General features: G+C 32.9%; 1 protein-coding gene across 2 annotated transcripts in view; it reads left to right on the top strand.

Annotated features, from left to right (window-relative positions):
• LOC148273889 (venom serine protease-like) overlaps positions 1 to 14196 on the top strand; it is a 29669-nt gene extending 15473 nt beyond the window's left edge. For both annotated transcript variants that reach the window (XM_088238000.1, XM_088238001.1), the window contains exons 2-10: positions 2351 to 2445; positions 4563 to 4703; positions 7562 to 7688; positions 8866 to 8993; positions 10499 to 10700; positions 11280 to 11337; positions 11974 to 12107; positions 12284 to 12438; positions 13168 to 14196. In XM_088238000.1, the coding sequence (XP_088094126.1) occupies positions 2351 to 2445; positions 4563 to 4703; positions 7562 to 7688; positions 8866 to 8993; positions 10499 to 10700; positions 11280 to 11337; positions 11974 to 12107; positions 12284 to 12438; positions 13168 to 13350 (1223 nt within the window). In that variant the 3' untranslated portion in view covers positions 13351 to 14196. The remainder of the gene's footprint in view (positions 1 to 2350; positions 2446 to 4562; positions 4704 to 7561; positions 7689 to 8865; positions 8994 to 10498; positions 10701 to 11279; positions 11338 to 11973; positions 12108 to 12283; positions 12439 to 13167) is intronic.
• Positions 14197 to 14897: the final 701 nt, after the last annotated feature.

Here is a 14897-nt window from a genome sequence, read left to right as displayed (position 1 = left end):
TTAAAAAACAAATGGTTGCTTACTTTTGCAAGGGTGAAACGAGGAGAGGGGAAAGGGGAGTCTGATACACCATCAACCACATGGCCACGCCCCCCTCGCTTCTCCCTTGCAGAAGTAAGCAACCATTTGTTTTTTAAATATTTTATTTTTAAATAATTTCAGCGTTCTAAATATCGTTTTAAATATGCTAATATGTCTTCTTGCCCATACTGATCATCGTGGTTTCGGATGTGACAGGGTTTAAAGAACACCCTGTATTTATTACATTTTGACGTTATTCCCGACTAGTCAAAATATTTATTTTTACTTGCAGAAGATTTCTTCGTCTCTGTGAGATATCAGTCTATGTTGACAGCCTTTTCGTTCGTATCATTTGTCCCCTAATACATCTCTAGCTTATTGACAAAGTAAATATGAATTAGGGCCATAAGTCTGCATTAATTAAGAGCAGTTTTAATCTATTTATTGAAATTTTAAGTAAAATACACAGAAACCCGACTTAAACGATCATAAACGCAAATTACTATCACTACGAACAATAGTAAACATAAGTATTATGTTTTATTACTGCGTTTTGTAATATTTATTTTGTTGGGACATTGAGTAGTAAAAACAATTAAGATAAAATTAAAAATAATCAACGTAAACATAAAATATGGGGGTCAAAACATGGGCATAATGGTGGATATTTATTTATTTAGATTTACATACATACATATTTATAATACAAATATTGAAGAGAAGAGAAACAAGAAACAACACAACGAGTTGTTCATATTTAAATTTGTTGCAACAGAGAGGGAAAACATTTTTAAGAAGAGAATAAGGAAGTCTAGGCATTTACAAGGCTTATGATCTGTCATTGACTGTTTTAAGTGGCCACTTTACGCACTGTGTAACATTCACCATTCTATCTATGTTTGAACACCAAAATTTTCTCAACTCCTCCATCTGTTGAGTTTTGTGAAGTAAAAGAGCTGAAACCTTTATCATGTGGGTGAGATTCATCCGCCCGAACCAATTCTGAAAACAATTTTCCAATTTTTTATACTTCTTCAAGTATAAAATTGTAGTTAATTCAACAATGTTTTGAGTATGTCCAAATGCTTGCAGAGTGGCTGGATTTTCTTCTTATGGAGTTCTTCATATTTAAATTTGTTGCAAAAGAGAGGGAAAACATTTTTGAGAAGTAAATTATAATTATGAAATTATAAGACAAAGAGTTGATAAAAATGTATATTTTTTAAACAGTAAAAATTGTAAAAATTAATTATTATAAATTTTTACATTTTTCATTTTAAATTTTATTTATATCATTATATACAAGTTGAATGCCGGCATTTAATAAACAGCCTAGCCGCTCAGTTGAGTGGCTGATTTAACTATTCGGCAGCGACATGTACATTCTCGAGAAATTTCACTGTATAATTGAACGTAGTTATGCAGAAAGCAGCCAGCTATTGAAAAGTGAAATTGAGATAATAGCACCTTTGTGAAAAGAATAAATAATCAAATCTACACAACAGTTGGAATGTTTTTGACTTTGACAAATAATTATAAACAATATATACATTAGTCTTTAAATCTTTCAAACAAGAATCTAATTATGTAACGATTTGATTAGTTTCAATGATTTTTAAAGTACCGTCAGATTTTTCTAGTGCTGTGGGTGTTTTCTGCAAATTGAGAAATCCCGTTTTTGTGATCAACACTATTTTTTAGAAGGCGATTATTAAAGTGTTTATATGAAAGTAGCCTGGCTGTTTTTAGCAGAACATAGAATTGACCACCTTCTTCTTCTGCAGCCTTATTCTCTCCACTGCTGGATAAATGCCTTTTCCAAACATCTCCATTCCTTCCTATCACCCGCTTTCATCATCCACGTTTCACCGGCAATAGAGGTAATGTCGCCGACCCATCTTTTCTGTGGCCTTCCCACACTTCTTTTGTTTGCCCACGGTCTCCATTTAATTATTCTGGGTGTCCACCTGCCATCATTTTGCCTTGCCAAGTGTCCTGCCCACTGCCATTTCAATTTCGCTGCACGATCCATGATATCCACGACTCCGGTTCGCCGCCTTATTTCTTCATTTCTTGTATTGTCTCTTAGACATACACCGAGCATCTGTCTTTCCATGGATCGTTGCGTGCATTTTAAGTTGCGTGCGTGAATTGACTATACTGCACCCGATAACACAAATATCTCATTTTTTCATAATTGTGGACTGACTGCTTTCTGCATAACTACGTTCAATTGAATGCTCTTATTTTTACATATATATTTATCCAATTTCCTATAGCACTGAACTTCCCCGTTCTTTAACTCATCCACACGTTGTTATTTTTGCAGAAACAAGCTTCGCAAAGAGTTGTGGAGTTTTGTTTTTGATCCTCCTGGCGAAATGTGCACTTGGTCAGGATCCCAACTGTGATTACTTTCAAAGCGTAAGTAGATTTTTTCGTATTTTAACGTTTATTTATTTAACATATTACAACGGAGATGAAGAACATTTTAGAGAAGATAATATTGAAGTCTAGGCATCTACAGGGCTTATGACCTGTCATTGGCTGGTTTAAGTGGCCACATTACACTCTGTGTAACATTCACCATTCTGCCCGTATTTGAACATCTATATCCCTTCAATTCTTTTATATGTTGATGTTTGTGAAGTTAAAGAGCTGAAACCTTTATTAATGTTGATAAATCCACCTGGTCCATGAAGAAGTATAGAAACTGAAAAATTAGAATTTTCAGGCGTTGCGTAGTATGTAGGTAAAATAATTCAACTACACGAATCTCACCCGCATAAATAAGGGTTTCAGCTCTTTAACTTCACAAACATCAACAGATGAAAGAATTGAAGGGATATAGATGTTCAAATAGGGGCAGAATGGTGAATGTTACACAGTGTGTAAAGTGGCCACTTAAACCAGCCAATGGCAGGGCATAAGCCCTGTGATGCCTAGACTTCTATATTATCTTCTCAAAAATGTTCTTCATCTCTGTTGTAATATGTAAATATTAACAGCTCCCCATGGAGTTGAATCCAGTTCTTGTCTACGAAAATTTGAACAAACTTAAAATATTGTATATTTATTTATTTGAGAAAACAACGGCCATTACAAAAAAAATACATTATTTATAAATAAAACAATATTATAAGGCCAAAATTATATTTATTTATTTGACAAATTGTAGTCTGCATTACTTTACGAGCTGTTTAACCCATCACATAATGCAGACTGTGAATATAAGTTAGAAGTTAATGAATAGAAAGCAGATAGCTGCTAAATTGCCGATATGTACAGAAAAATATATCAATCATTTGTAAAAAAATAGTATTTTATTTTATTCAGAAAACATACAGTCATACATAATAAGTATTAAAAACAAAGATTTTCAAACATTAAAAGACCAAGTAAGTTTTCATTAGCTATGTAAAAGATGTAAACATAAAATAAAGCCAAAAAATTTTTACACATAAATACAATTATAATAATCCAGTTCAGTTAGATATTAATACATGTAGAAGTGGGTGTGTGAGGATGCGTGGGTAAGTGAGTGGAGTGTGGTTTTGGTAGGTATGTGAATATGTGTGTGAGTGTGTATGGATGTGACAGCGAGTTTATGGACAGGGTTTGTGTGTGTTTGATACGAGTGAATAGAAACATCTTAAATTTATAATGTAAAAACAAAAAAAATATAAAGAAACAGAAATCTAAAGTTTATATTTGAAGCACTAACTTTGTGGTTATTCATTATAATAAAATAAATAAAACAACTTTGTTTTTAACCACTAATTTTTATTTTTCATCGACCGGTTTCAAAGCAAACAAGGTTCTTAAATAATAATAATTTTTCTGAATTCGCAAATCATCTGATATAAAATAATCATAACTTCAATAAAGACACTGGATTAAAAGTACTTCATGTTGAAAATATCATATTAAAATTAGACAACTTAGAAATCTTAGAAATTAAAAAAGCGATTCATAATAAGAAAACGATAATCAATAACTTTGGTTATTGATTATCAAACAATAATTCTTTTAGTCCTCTCCTGGCTTACTTCGAAAATAATGATATCAGATTACCACCCGTGTAAGAAAAAAAACACTTGATTTATTGGGTCCACGTGTAGTATTTAGTGAACATGATAGAAATAAAATAAAAAGGAATCAATTCATTAGTTACGTAAACCTTGACAAAGAAGCTTGTTTGCTTTGAAACCGATCGGTGAAAAATAAAATTAGTGGTTAAAAACAAAGTTGTTTTATTTATTTTATTAAACAGAATTCTTTTTAAATAATAGTTTTTGAATTCTTATTTTTAAAGTGGGTTTACTGCAGTTCATTATATCCATGCTATTAAAAATACATTATAATAACGCGCCAAGCGAATCAGAACTGTGCGTAGTTGTTGCAAACTGTTGGTACATAGAAAAGAGATAGATTCTTGTGATACATTGCATTTGGTTAAACAAGTCGTGAGTGCGATGGTATGATGGTGATGAAATAAATAGTTCAATAGGGCTTTGAATAACATATTTTTGTCTCCACAGGTGACATCGGGAGTAACATACTATGTCTACTCCGCCAACTACCCCAACAACTACAACCGGCCATCTTCCTGCCGTTGGCAGGCGACATGTCCCGCCAACACGGTGTGTCGGCTGACCTGCACCGAGATTGCGATTCCCGCCGTAAGTTAATCACTATTAACGAATTGTTTTTACCCATAGAATGAAGAACAGTCCAGAAGGAGCGTAGAACCATATTTGAATACATCGGACTGTGTCCAATAATTCCTCCACATTTGTGATTCCACCGCGTAATGTTGCGCGACGGGAAAAAATATAATCATAACACAAATGTAAGGTAAAAAAAAAAAGCAATCTGTTGATTTCTCTAAAATTTTATTGTTCGCGCGGAAATATTGATTGACACAACAGAATAGATAAGTAAAGGGCCATTGAATTGATGAACTTTAAACTTAAAATATTTTTAAAAAATATTGTACATAAAACTGATATTTCTAATATGTGATTGCGCAGCAGGATTATACGTCGCGAAACGTTAATATTTTGACATATTATATTAGGTGTTTACGGATGTTGCATTGTGATTGAGCTACTGGGACAAATTGAGACCCCGATAATTCCTTTATTTGGTCGATTCATTTAGTAGGGAACCGCTTTTTTTCTCGCTTACCATCAACTCTCCCTGTTATCACCAGTGTAACTACAGTGAAAGCACTCCCTCCACAATCCACATACCCGAAAACCATTTAAAGGACCGTGGGTATTCCTATCGGTTTTCCTCGAACTAAAAAAAAACATTTTTGTCAATAAACGAGTTACTGTTTAAAAATTTCAATTTCATTTCACTGTGGGTTTGGGAAATAATTATATTGAGGACTGTTGAATATTGTCACTCTTCTTCAGACCACATTGCTAACACGAATGGTAGCAAAAACTGGGTTCACTTGTATCACAAAAATCTATTTCCAATATGGCTTTTTTAAATTTAATAATATTGATCAATATAATAGACAGCCATCAACACGGTCTTGTAAAGGCGCGGTCAACTGCCACAAACCGAATGCTTTGCCATAATTACATATCTGAAGCCTTTAATAATAAACATCAAGTTGATAGTATATAATATACTGATTTTACTAAGGCGTTTGACAAAGTCTCTCACAAAATATTGCGAAGTAAATTGTATGGTTTGGGTTTTTGCGAAGCAATCCTCGATTGGTTTCGAGCCTACTTATCTGACAGGTCTCTATATTGTAAAATCAGACTGTTTATCTACCTTCAGTGGTCTCCCACAAGGCAGTTACCTTGAGCCTGATCTGTTTAATTGATTTTTTTTAAAGAAATCTTTACATTCTTATGATTTACCCAAATACATATTTTAATTTTGGTGGCCATTTTCAACGAGTTATAAATAACTCACTATTAGAAAATAGAAATCAAGTTGTTGCAGGGGGAGATGCGAACCTCAGATCTTTGATACATGAGTCCACGACACTAGCCACGGGACCACAACCCGCTTCTAATTTTTTTGAATGACATTACATCCTGTTTCTGTGATGTCGAAGTTTTACTTTTTGCGGACGATATAAGTTTTTTTAAAGAAACAACGGACATCAGTCATCAATCTGCAATCAAATATCAATAGTTTGTATAATTAGTGTGAAAAAAATTTTTTTTGTTCTTTATGTTAAAAAATGCAAAAGTGTGACATTCTGCTACAACAGGAATCCCATCGTTTGCACATATAAAATAAATTCTTCACCTTTAGAAAAAGTCACAGAGATGTCAGACTTGGGTATTCTATGTGATGTTTGAATCCCCAATGAAGAAATAAGACGAATTATATTGCAGCTAAAGAAATTCCACCTGGTTATAGTCTTCCTGGTAGGCCGTCTTAAAAATGGAGGGACAGGTGGATCTCAATGTTCCAAGCATATCAGATTTATGCCAAAACAGATGAACAGATCTAAACGAAGAAGAAGAAAGAAGTATACCAAAAAATGTTTTTAATTAAACAAAACGTTTTTAATTAGGAAAATACTAAATTCACCCCATTTTTTATTAACAAAACAAATTTAGATTCAGTAGTAAAAATAATTATTCACCAAAGCAATTGCAACAAAACTAACTGCGATCTAACATGTTGAGTACTTGATACAACAATTACAATTGTACAATCTTTGTTACAATATGGTATTGTAGGATGGGGTGGTGCGTGGTGCATATGTCAATATATTGAACCCTCTTAAAATAGTACAAAGATTACTTATTACAGTAATTTTAAAGAAACCCTCAACATTCAATAGGGAAAGTCCATATAAAATATTTAAGGTTTATACAGTACACTCTTTACAAAATAAATTCTATTATACAAATTTATAAAGAAGAAAAAATAAAAGAATTTGAGATGCATAAGTCACTCAGATACGTCATGGTCAAAATAGCTTTGTCTTCAAAGGTGTTAAAAATTATAATAATCTCCCCAATGAACTAAAGACTATTAAACATAATATATTGAGTTTTTCTACTGACATTTCTTGGTGGACCAGTCTGACGATGTCGGTCACGACGAAACCCGGTCACTGGTAAAAAAATTATAAAATAATTATAAATAAAAGTGGAATAAAACTTTAAAGTATTTTTATTATTATTGTTAAACATAATATTTCAATAAATAAATTTTATGTAAATCTAAAGAAATTTTTGAACACGTGTAAAAACTACATTAAATTTTAATTAGTATGAATGTATTATTGTTTTATGTTTTTTTCTTTATATTTCCTATTTTCATTTTTTTCTCATGTACTCGAATATTTAAAATTATATTATATTATATAACTCTTATAAATAAACAACTACAACAGTGTAAATCACTCTCCGAGCACAAGAGTTAGTCTCTTTTTTTGGAGAGTTACGGTGATAACACTTACTAGATGTATATAAGTAGATCTGTGTATAATTTTTTTTAAACATGTACCTTTTATGAAATTTATTGATAAAAAAAATGTTATTTTTTTTAGAGTACCGGATGCACTGCTGATAGACTGTTGGTGTCCAGAACAGGGGACTCTGCATTGACTGGAGCAGAAAAATACTGCGGGACTGGATCTCTCGATGTGTACTCCACATCAAACACCATTTCCGTCGGTAAGATACACTCTGCAGATCAACACCAATGTTTTCTACTGTAATAGTCAGTTAAAGTATTTCATAGCCTTTTTTTATGTATTTAGTGACTGTCCGTGAATCAAGTAACACAAAATTTTTGTTTGTGTTAGTAAACTCATTTGAATATTTTATTTAAAAACTATAGATCTTTCTGGGGGAAATCTACGGATCTACCGAATTTGATCGAAATTACATAGTATTTTCCGTAGATTTTATTAAAAATTTTATTCATCTCCAGTGTAAGCAATTACCTTACAAAGAAATTAACTAAATACAGTCAAACCCCCCTGTAACGCAGTTTCCGTATAATTTTAAAAAACATGCACTATCCTGGATTCAAATTAAAGATATGAATGATATATTTTGTTGCCCTTTAATAATGAGGAATATTTTTATGTTTTTTTATATTTTTTATTTACTTTTTTAATTACTATAAAAAAAAATACCATATAATCTTTTATAGAATATTTTAATTTCTGTTTCTTATGTTACACAAAAATATTATAACTGTCTATTTATTATAAGAGCAAAAATTCATTAACATTTTCTTGTATACCCGCGAACAGGCCATGCCTTTGTGGGATTTTTTGTTTACTATTTTATTATTAATATGTATTTCATTGCTGTGTAATTATCCTTTATTTTTTTAATACTCTGTTTTACCTCTTATGTATATTGTGAAAAAAACAAAAAACATTTTTTTTTATTTTTTTAAATAAAATAATAAAATGCGAAGCGAAAATTGCAAACAACGCTCCTATAATGCGGTTTCCATATAACGCGTTTTTCGTACATGACAACATTCAAACAATATAAATTACTTGAAAAGTTAATCTATTGCGTGCATCTGCATGTTGTTTGACTGAAAAGTACAAATTTAATGTCATTTATTTATTATACAATCAGGGAATCCCTCCAAGTATGAGCAAACGATAAAGTAGCGCGTTCTTTTAATTTATTATGAGATTGCGTGACTTTGTCCATATACTCAAACTGAACGGTTTGGATAGGTAGGTAGAAATTGCCTTAAGGCAATATGCCCACCCTTATATGTATTTAAATTGTATATATAAAGAGTAAAATAAATAAGATATGTTTTTCATCGGCTCGCTGGACCGTCACTCTTCACTTACTTTACATATGAAATTAATTTCAGGTCTTGTGGCGCCGTCTACCAGCGCTGGAGGAAGGTTCATGTGTACCCTGAAGGCTTCTGCTCCTCCAGTTACCACCACAACCACAGTTGCACCCTCAACATGCATCGACTGCGGAATAAAAAAATCGGTTAGAATTGACATAAAATAATCATAAATAATTTCATGATAATCATCATTCTCCTGTCACTCGATGTTGTATTGTATAAGGTGTTACATTGGAACACCGAAATGCAGTATCTCATATGTTATGTGACGGTAAGGTGATCAGTCTTACGCTTCAGGTATCAATCTAGGAACAGTGAAAAGTTACAGTGTTAAACCACACCTCTTCCCAGTGATGTGTAGTTAGTACACATTGCATCTAATAACTTTAATATCTCCATAAATATAATAAAGTATGGGTTAAGATTTTGGATATCCTACTTATACATTTACGTATTGGTTAAAATAAGTTTTTATCAAAAATCTGAGATAAATAACCAACACAATAGAAAGTTTACAAATGTGGTCGCATGTTGCCTAGTACGTAGTAAAAGAGCAATCCTAATATACACGGTTTTACAGGGCCAGACCGCTAAACTTCAGAGGAACGTTCCTCATGGTAAGCTTTAAAAAAATCCTATAAAATTTTTCCAAAAAATCATTTAAGAAAAAAAAATATTGGAATCTCAAAATGTAGTAAATGCTTAATTTCTCGAACAAGCAGTCCCTCCACAAATCCCTACCCCTCTCCTACCCAGCCGCATCCCTTGTCCGCGTCTGGTGCGTATCGTTTCGTAGGTCAAATACGTTTTCATTGCAATTTTTTTGCCGTGGAGGGGTAGGGGTTTGCGGAAGGGATGCTAGTTTGAGAAATTAAAGATTTACTCCATTTTGAGATCATTTTTTTAAAAATTACTTTTTGGAAAATTTTTATTAGGTTTTTTTTTTAAAGCTTACCATGAGGAATGTTCCTCTGATGTTTCGCGGTCTGGCCCTGAAATACCGTGTATAAATGTCGCTTTCGATAATACAGGTACATTTGGGAGTGAGAAAGAGTAGTTTAGAGTAGTAAGTTTCTAGTAAAATGTTTGGATTAAAAATATTATCACTTTTGACTTCAACTTTAAATAATTGAAGCATTTGTCTACGAGTATTACATTTTTCCAATTCAAAATCCCTCATTTTTTTCATGCGTAATGACTACACAGCACCTTAACGCGCGGATGTTTTTGGTACAGTAAGGGATAGGTCAAAACAAATACTTCACACTGACCCTGACAGGAATCATCGAATAATACCGCTCTTTGCTATCCTGTATTACGCAGATACAGGACGGTATTCTTTATCTAAGGAAACTGAACGGAAAAAAGTTCGCTTCATAGTGTAGTGGTTAGCGCATTTGCTAACTATGCTCGAGGTCCCGAGTTCTATTGCTGGGAAGGTCAGATCACCTTACCTTCTTGTAACAGATGTTCAAGATTCGCTGCACTTAAATTAACAATGCAGTGCCCTATGCACCATCGTGTGCGTACAGGGGCATGATGATGATGAGGAGGTAAAATCCAATTCTCGTCAAATACAAAAACGAACAGAAATGAAAACTAAATAAATTTCACTATATTTTATGAATACTCGTATTTTGTATTTTAGACAAGGATCGTAGGAGGTGTAGAGACTCTAGTTAATGAATATCCGATGATGGTTGGACTTGTGGATATTCAACTGAAGATTGTATACTGCGGTGCTACCATCATCAGCAATCGTTGGGTCCTCACTGCGGCGCATTGTCTGCAAAACCAGCAGACCTCAAACGTCGGAGTCCTCTACGGGGAACATAATCTAAGAGTCGGAAGTGAGTTTTTACTTTCTGTATAACAATAATAGCACCAATGACGTAAAATAAACAGACACGTTTCTCCCATGCTAGGTACATCTAAGATATAGAAAATGTTGTGTTTAATCATGTGTCGTGAATTTTTATCTGTTCTTTCAAATTGTTTGGGGCAATGTAATAGTTAATTTGGTAATGTATCCAAAATAAAACAAGTTTATTGGATTGTAATTCTACTTTATTTTTTATAAAATATACAAAGGGTATATTGTGACGCGTTTCGTCTTGTTAGGACATTTTCAAACAAACTCCTAAATTTTTTTTTTGTTTGTTTGAAAATGTCTTGAAAGTTTGTTTGAAAATGTCCTAACAAGACGAAACGCGTCACAATATACCCTTTGTATATTTTATAAAAAATAAAGTAGAATTACAATCCAATAAACTTGTTTTATTTTGGATACATTACCAAATTAAATATGGAGTTCTACCAATTATCTGCATACACAATAAATAATGTAATAGTTGCTCTTCCTCACTGGTATAAATGGTAAAATGTCGGACTTATCATACTGTCTTATTAAAATAAAATTAATTTTACAGCGGAAACCACTGGAACAACTCTTGTATTATCAGACTCCCTTGTTCGACATCCTCTTGCGTAAGTTATGTTTTAGTACTACAATATTTTTACAAATACATTATTTATTTAATTTGAAGCCATCTTGCACCTCATAATAAATCCTTTTTTATTTTAAAAACCTCAACATAATTATAAACATGATACCTTAACATCGTTGGGCTGCTTTTGAAAAGCTGAATCACGTATTCGGTAATTCCAAACAATTTAAAGGCCCAAGACCTACACAATTCTTGTGTTCTGCCGGTGACAACATACGGTCTTGAAACCATGTCACTCCCTGCCAGAAGTGCTCTCAGCCTTCTATGAAAAGACAAATGTTGGGCGTCTCCTTGAGAGACCATATAGGAAATGAGGAAAAAAGACACTATAAAAGTGACGGATGTTGCAGAAAGAGTAGATGGCAGTGGGTGAGTCATGTGATGAGAAAAAAAGTTGATAGGTGGATCCTTAGAATACTGAATTGGAGACCCTAAAAAAACAAAAGGAAGGTGGTACAGAGGAGATGGACTGATGACATTGTTGAACTTGTGTGAAAACAGAGTGCCCACTTCTAATACCAAACTTTTTATATCAATATCTTCTGATTCTTCTTCCTTAAATCAATTCTTGAGTTTATTTCATTGCATTTCAATGTTTGAATCATTGTTTTTGCAGATCTGACTACCAAAATGACATCGGTCTTGTGCGTACAAGTGCTGTTATTGTATTTAGTGCCAAAGTTGGACCTGCTTGTTTACCATTCTCGTTGACCAGCATGAACTTCAATGGAAAATATGTTGATGCTTTAGGTGATAATTTTTATTCATTTGATTAATTTTCTCAATATCTATCAATCTCTATATATCTTTCAGAGCGCTTCAGTGTACTCGAGTATTCTCTTTCCATATCTATTGCATATTTTAGGGGCCTTTTAATAATTATTTTTCTCTAATAAATATGTTAAATCACATTTGGTTTATTTTAGGTTGGGGAACCGTAGCTTTTGGCGGAGCTGACTCCGACTATCTCCGTAAAGTCAACCTACAAATATACGACCAAACGCAATGTGGTACTCAACTGGGAGCTGTCGTTACTTCAAGCATTATCTGCACATATGCACCAGGAAAAGATGCTTGTCAGGTAATATCATGTATTGTATTAAACAAAGGACGTATATAAGAGAGGGAGGGGGTTTAGGGTATTTACACATCCCCCATCGAAAAGTAGTTTTAACTAGATATAATAAATTTTGAAAGCCCCATAGATATAGCTGGGTCTACGTTTAATGCGCACAGAATACTTATTTAATATTAATTTAAATAACATCGATGAGGAAACATCTAAACACATTATATGTTAATGTGAGGCTTTAAATAAAAAAGGAGCCTCATCCTCAGGAGACTACTAGTTAAATCTGAGGATGTTAAAGAGCTAGCCCCCTACCATTAGGTATTAGCCTGATACTTTACAGATTTGGGCTTGAAGGGGGGGATTTAACAAAGTGAGAACTCTCGCCTTCCACACAATAGCCAGGATCTTTGCTCTTTTTAACCTGGGCGAGAACTATTCACGGGAACCTGTCACAATAAATCTTCACAGGTTGCAGTGACGTCACGAGCTTGCATAGCACTGACCCCCACATCTAAGAATAAGAACATCATCATGAACATTTCATGCTCAAAGATATTGGACTCCATTGATAAAATATTATTTTCAAAGTATTCTACACAATCTCAAAAAGTCGAAAGTCCTGCAGACATTGGTCACCATTTATGGGGTGGGGTACCTACCCCTGAGAGTTTCCTATTTCTCAACCCACGAGCTAACAAACATGACAAACTTGGTTAAGAATAGTTTGAATTTTTACAGCATGATTCTGGCGGCCCTCTTCTCTGGCAGAGCAATACAAATGGCCGCGTATACGCCATCGGAGTCATCGCTGGTGGATACGGATGCGCTATCAACGGAAAACCTGGAATCAACACCCGCGTCACCCCTTATCTCAACTGGATAGTATCTACCACTGGAATCAACAACTTCTGCAAATATTAGCAAGACGAATTTGAGTTTTGATGATCAAGAAAGACAACCTAACCTAACAAATCTTAAAACTCCTTTCCTGCGCCAGTTTTCCTTTCATTTTAATGATTAACATGAAATTTTACAGTAAAAAAATGATCTTATAATTTATACTTAATGCACTTGCATATATTATATCTGTTGGTGTGTATTAGCAATAAAAAACATATATTTAAATTTAAAAAATTATACACCTTTGTAATAAAAATTAATTACAAGTAATTCTTACTGATAATTATAATAATTTAATATGTTGAAATGTTATTCACAAAAATACCAATTGATTGACTCGGTTTTGTTATTTACACTTTTTATTTACACATTTTTTTCACAATTCTCACTCATTTTCACTCATTTGATGCCCACGACAGATTTTTTTCTTTTTAATAATTAAAAATTCAAATAAATGCTTTTTTTATGTTGTACTTATTTATAATGCAATACATTTTCGTTTTCCCAGATAGAAACATTGCCTGCAATAACTAATTTTCAATAGATTCCCCTTTTTTCCTTTGCTTAGCATTTTTTTTTTCTTTCTGCATGCATATTTTTTGTCTTTCTTGTCATTTTTCGATCTTATATGTAAATTTTCGAAGCCATATCAACTACCTAGTGATAAATAGTAATATGTTTTAGAGAAATACGTCCAAATATTATGTTTAAATAAGTGCATGAGGTTACAATGACTTATTTACCGAGCCAAATTTATTGATAAATTATTCTGTAGTAAAGGAGGAATCATATATTTCTTATATTGCGCATGTAAATATTTTTGCACACATTTTTATAAAGTTATAAATAAAACGCAAGTTCACTGAATTTTGTTTTAATAACCCAGCGAGAATTTTCTCCAAATATTACGCCACTGAGGACCAGAGACTATACCGAGGATATCCATTATACCATAGACAAAGGATATAATTATTAGTATTAGTAATCTGTGGATATAATTTACTGAGAGCTGAGAGATTACACACGTTTCCCCGCGTTCCCTTATGCTAGAAATTAAAAAAATACATAGATATCTATTTCAAATGGAGATATTAAGTGCACTTTTACAAGTGGTCAAGGTAAAAGGTAACTCATTTACAAAATACGCTTTTATCGGCCAAACCGGCGCAGTTAGATGCCCGACTTTGAAACTGGCGTCGCGGGTTCAATTCTCACCAGTTGCAATAAAAAAAACTAATAAAGATTTTTCTCATTTAACTTCTTTCCGTATTTTCTTTTTACCATTGACTGACGCGACTCAGCTGATAACTCCTTAAAAAAAGAAATTTTATCATTTTGCTTATTTTTCTCCATTTCAATAAAAAAAAATTACCAAAAATTCTTCACAATGATATACCATATTACGATAGTATTCATGGTTTTAAATCTACTCATAGTTTTACAAAAAATATTATAAATGGCAAAATACATTTGAAAAAAAATCGTGTTTTTTGTATCTCGTATGCAAATGGCAAGTGTGAATAAATAAATAAATAAATAAAAATAGGTGCACAAATGTTGAGATCCGT

Source organism: Micrasema longulum, unplaced genomic scaffold (genome assembly GCF_059751315.1).
Source record: "Micrasema longulum isolate JH-2025_06_02 unplaced genomic scaffold, ASM5975131v1 h1tg001813l, whole genome shotgun sequence".
Lineage (NCBI taxonomy): Eukaryota > Metazoa > Arthropoda > Insecta > Trichoptera > Brachycentridae > Micrasema > Micrasema longulum.
The sequence above is the reverse complement of the archived record's forward strand: the minus strand, read 5'-3'. Positions and strand labels throughout refer to the sequence as shown.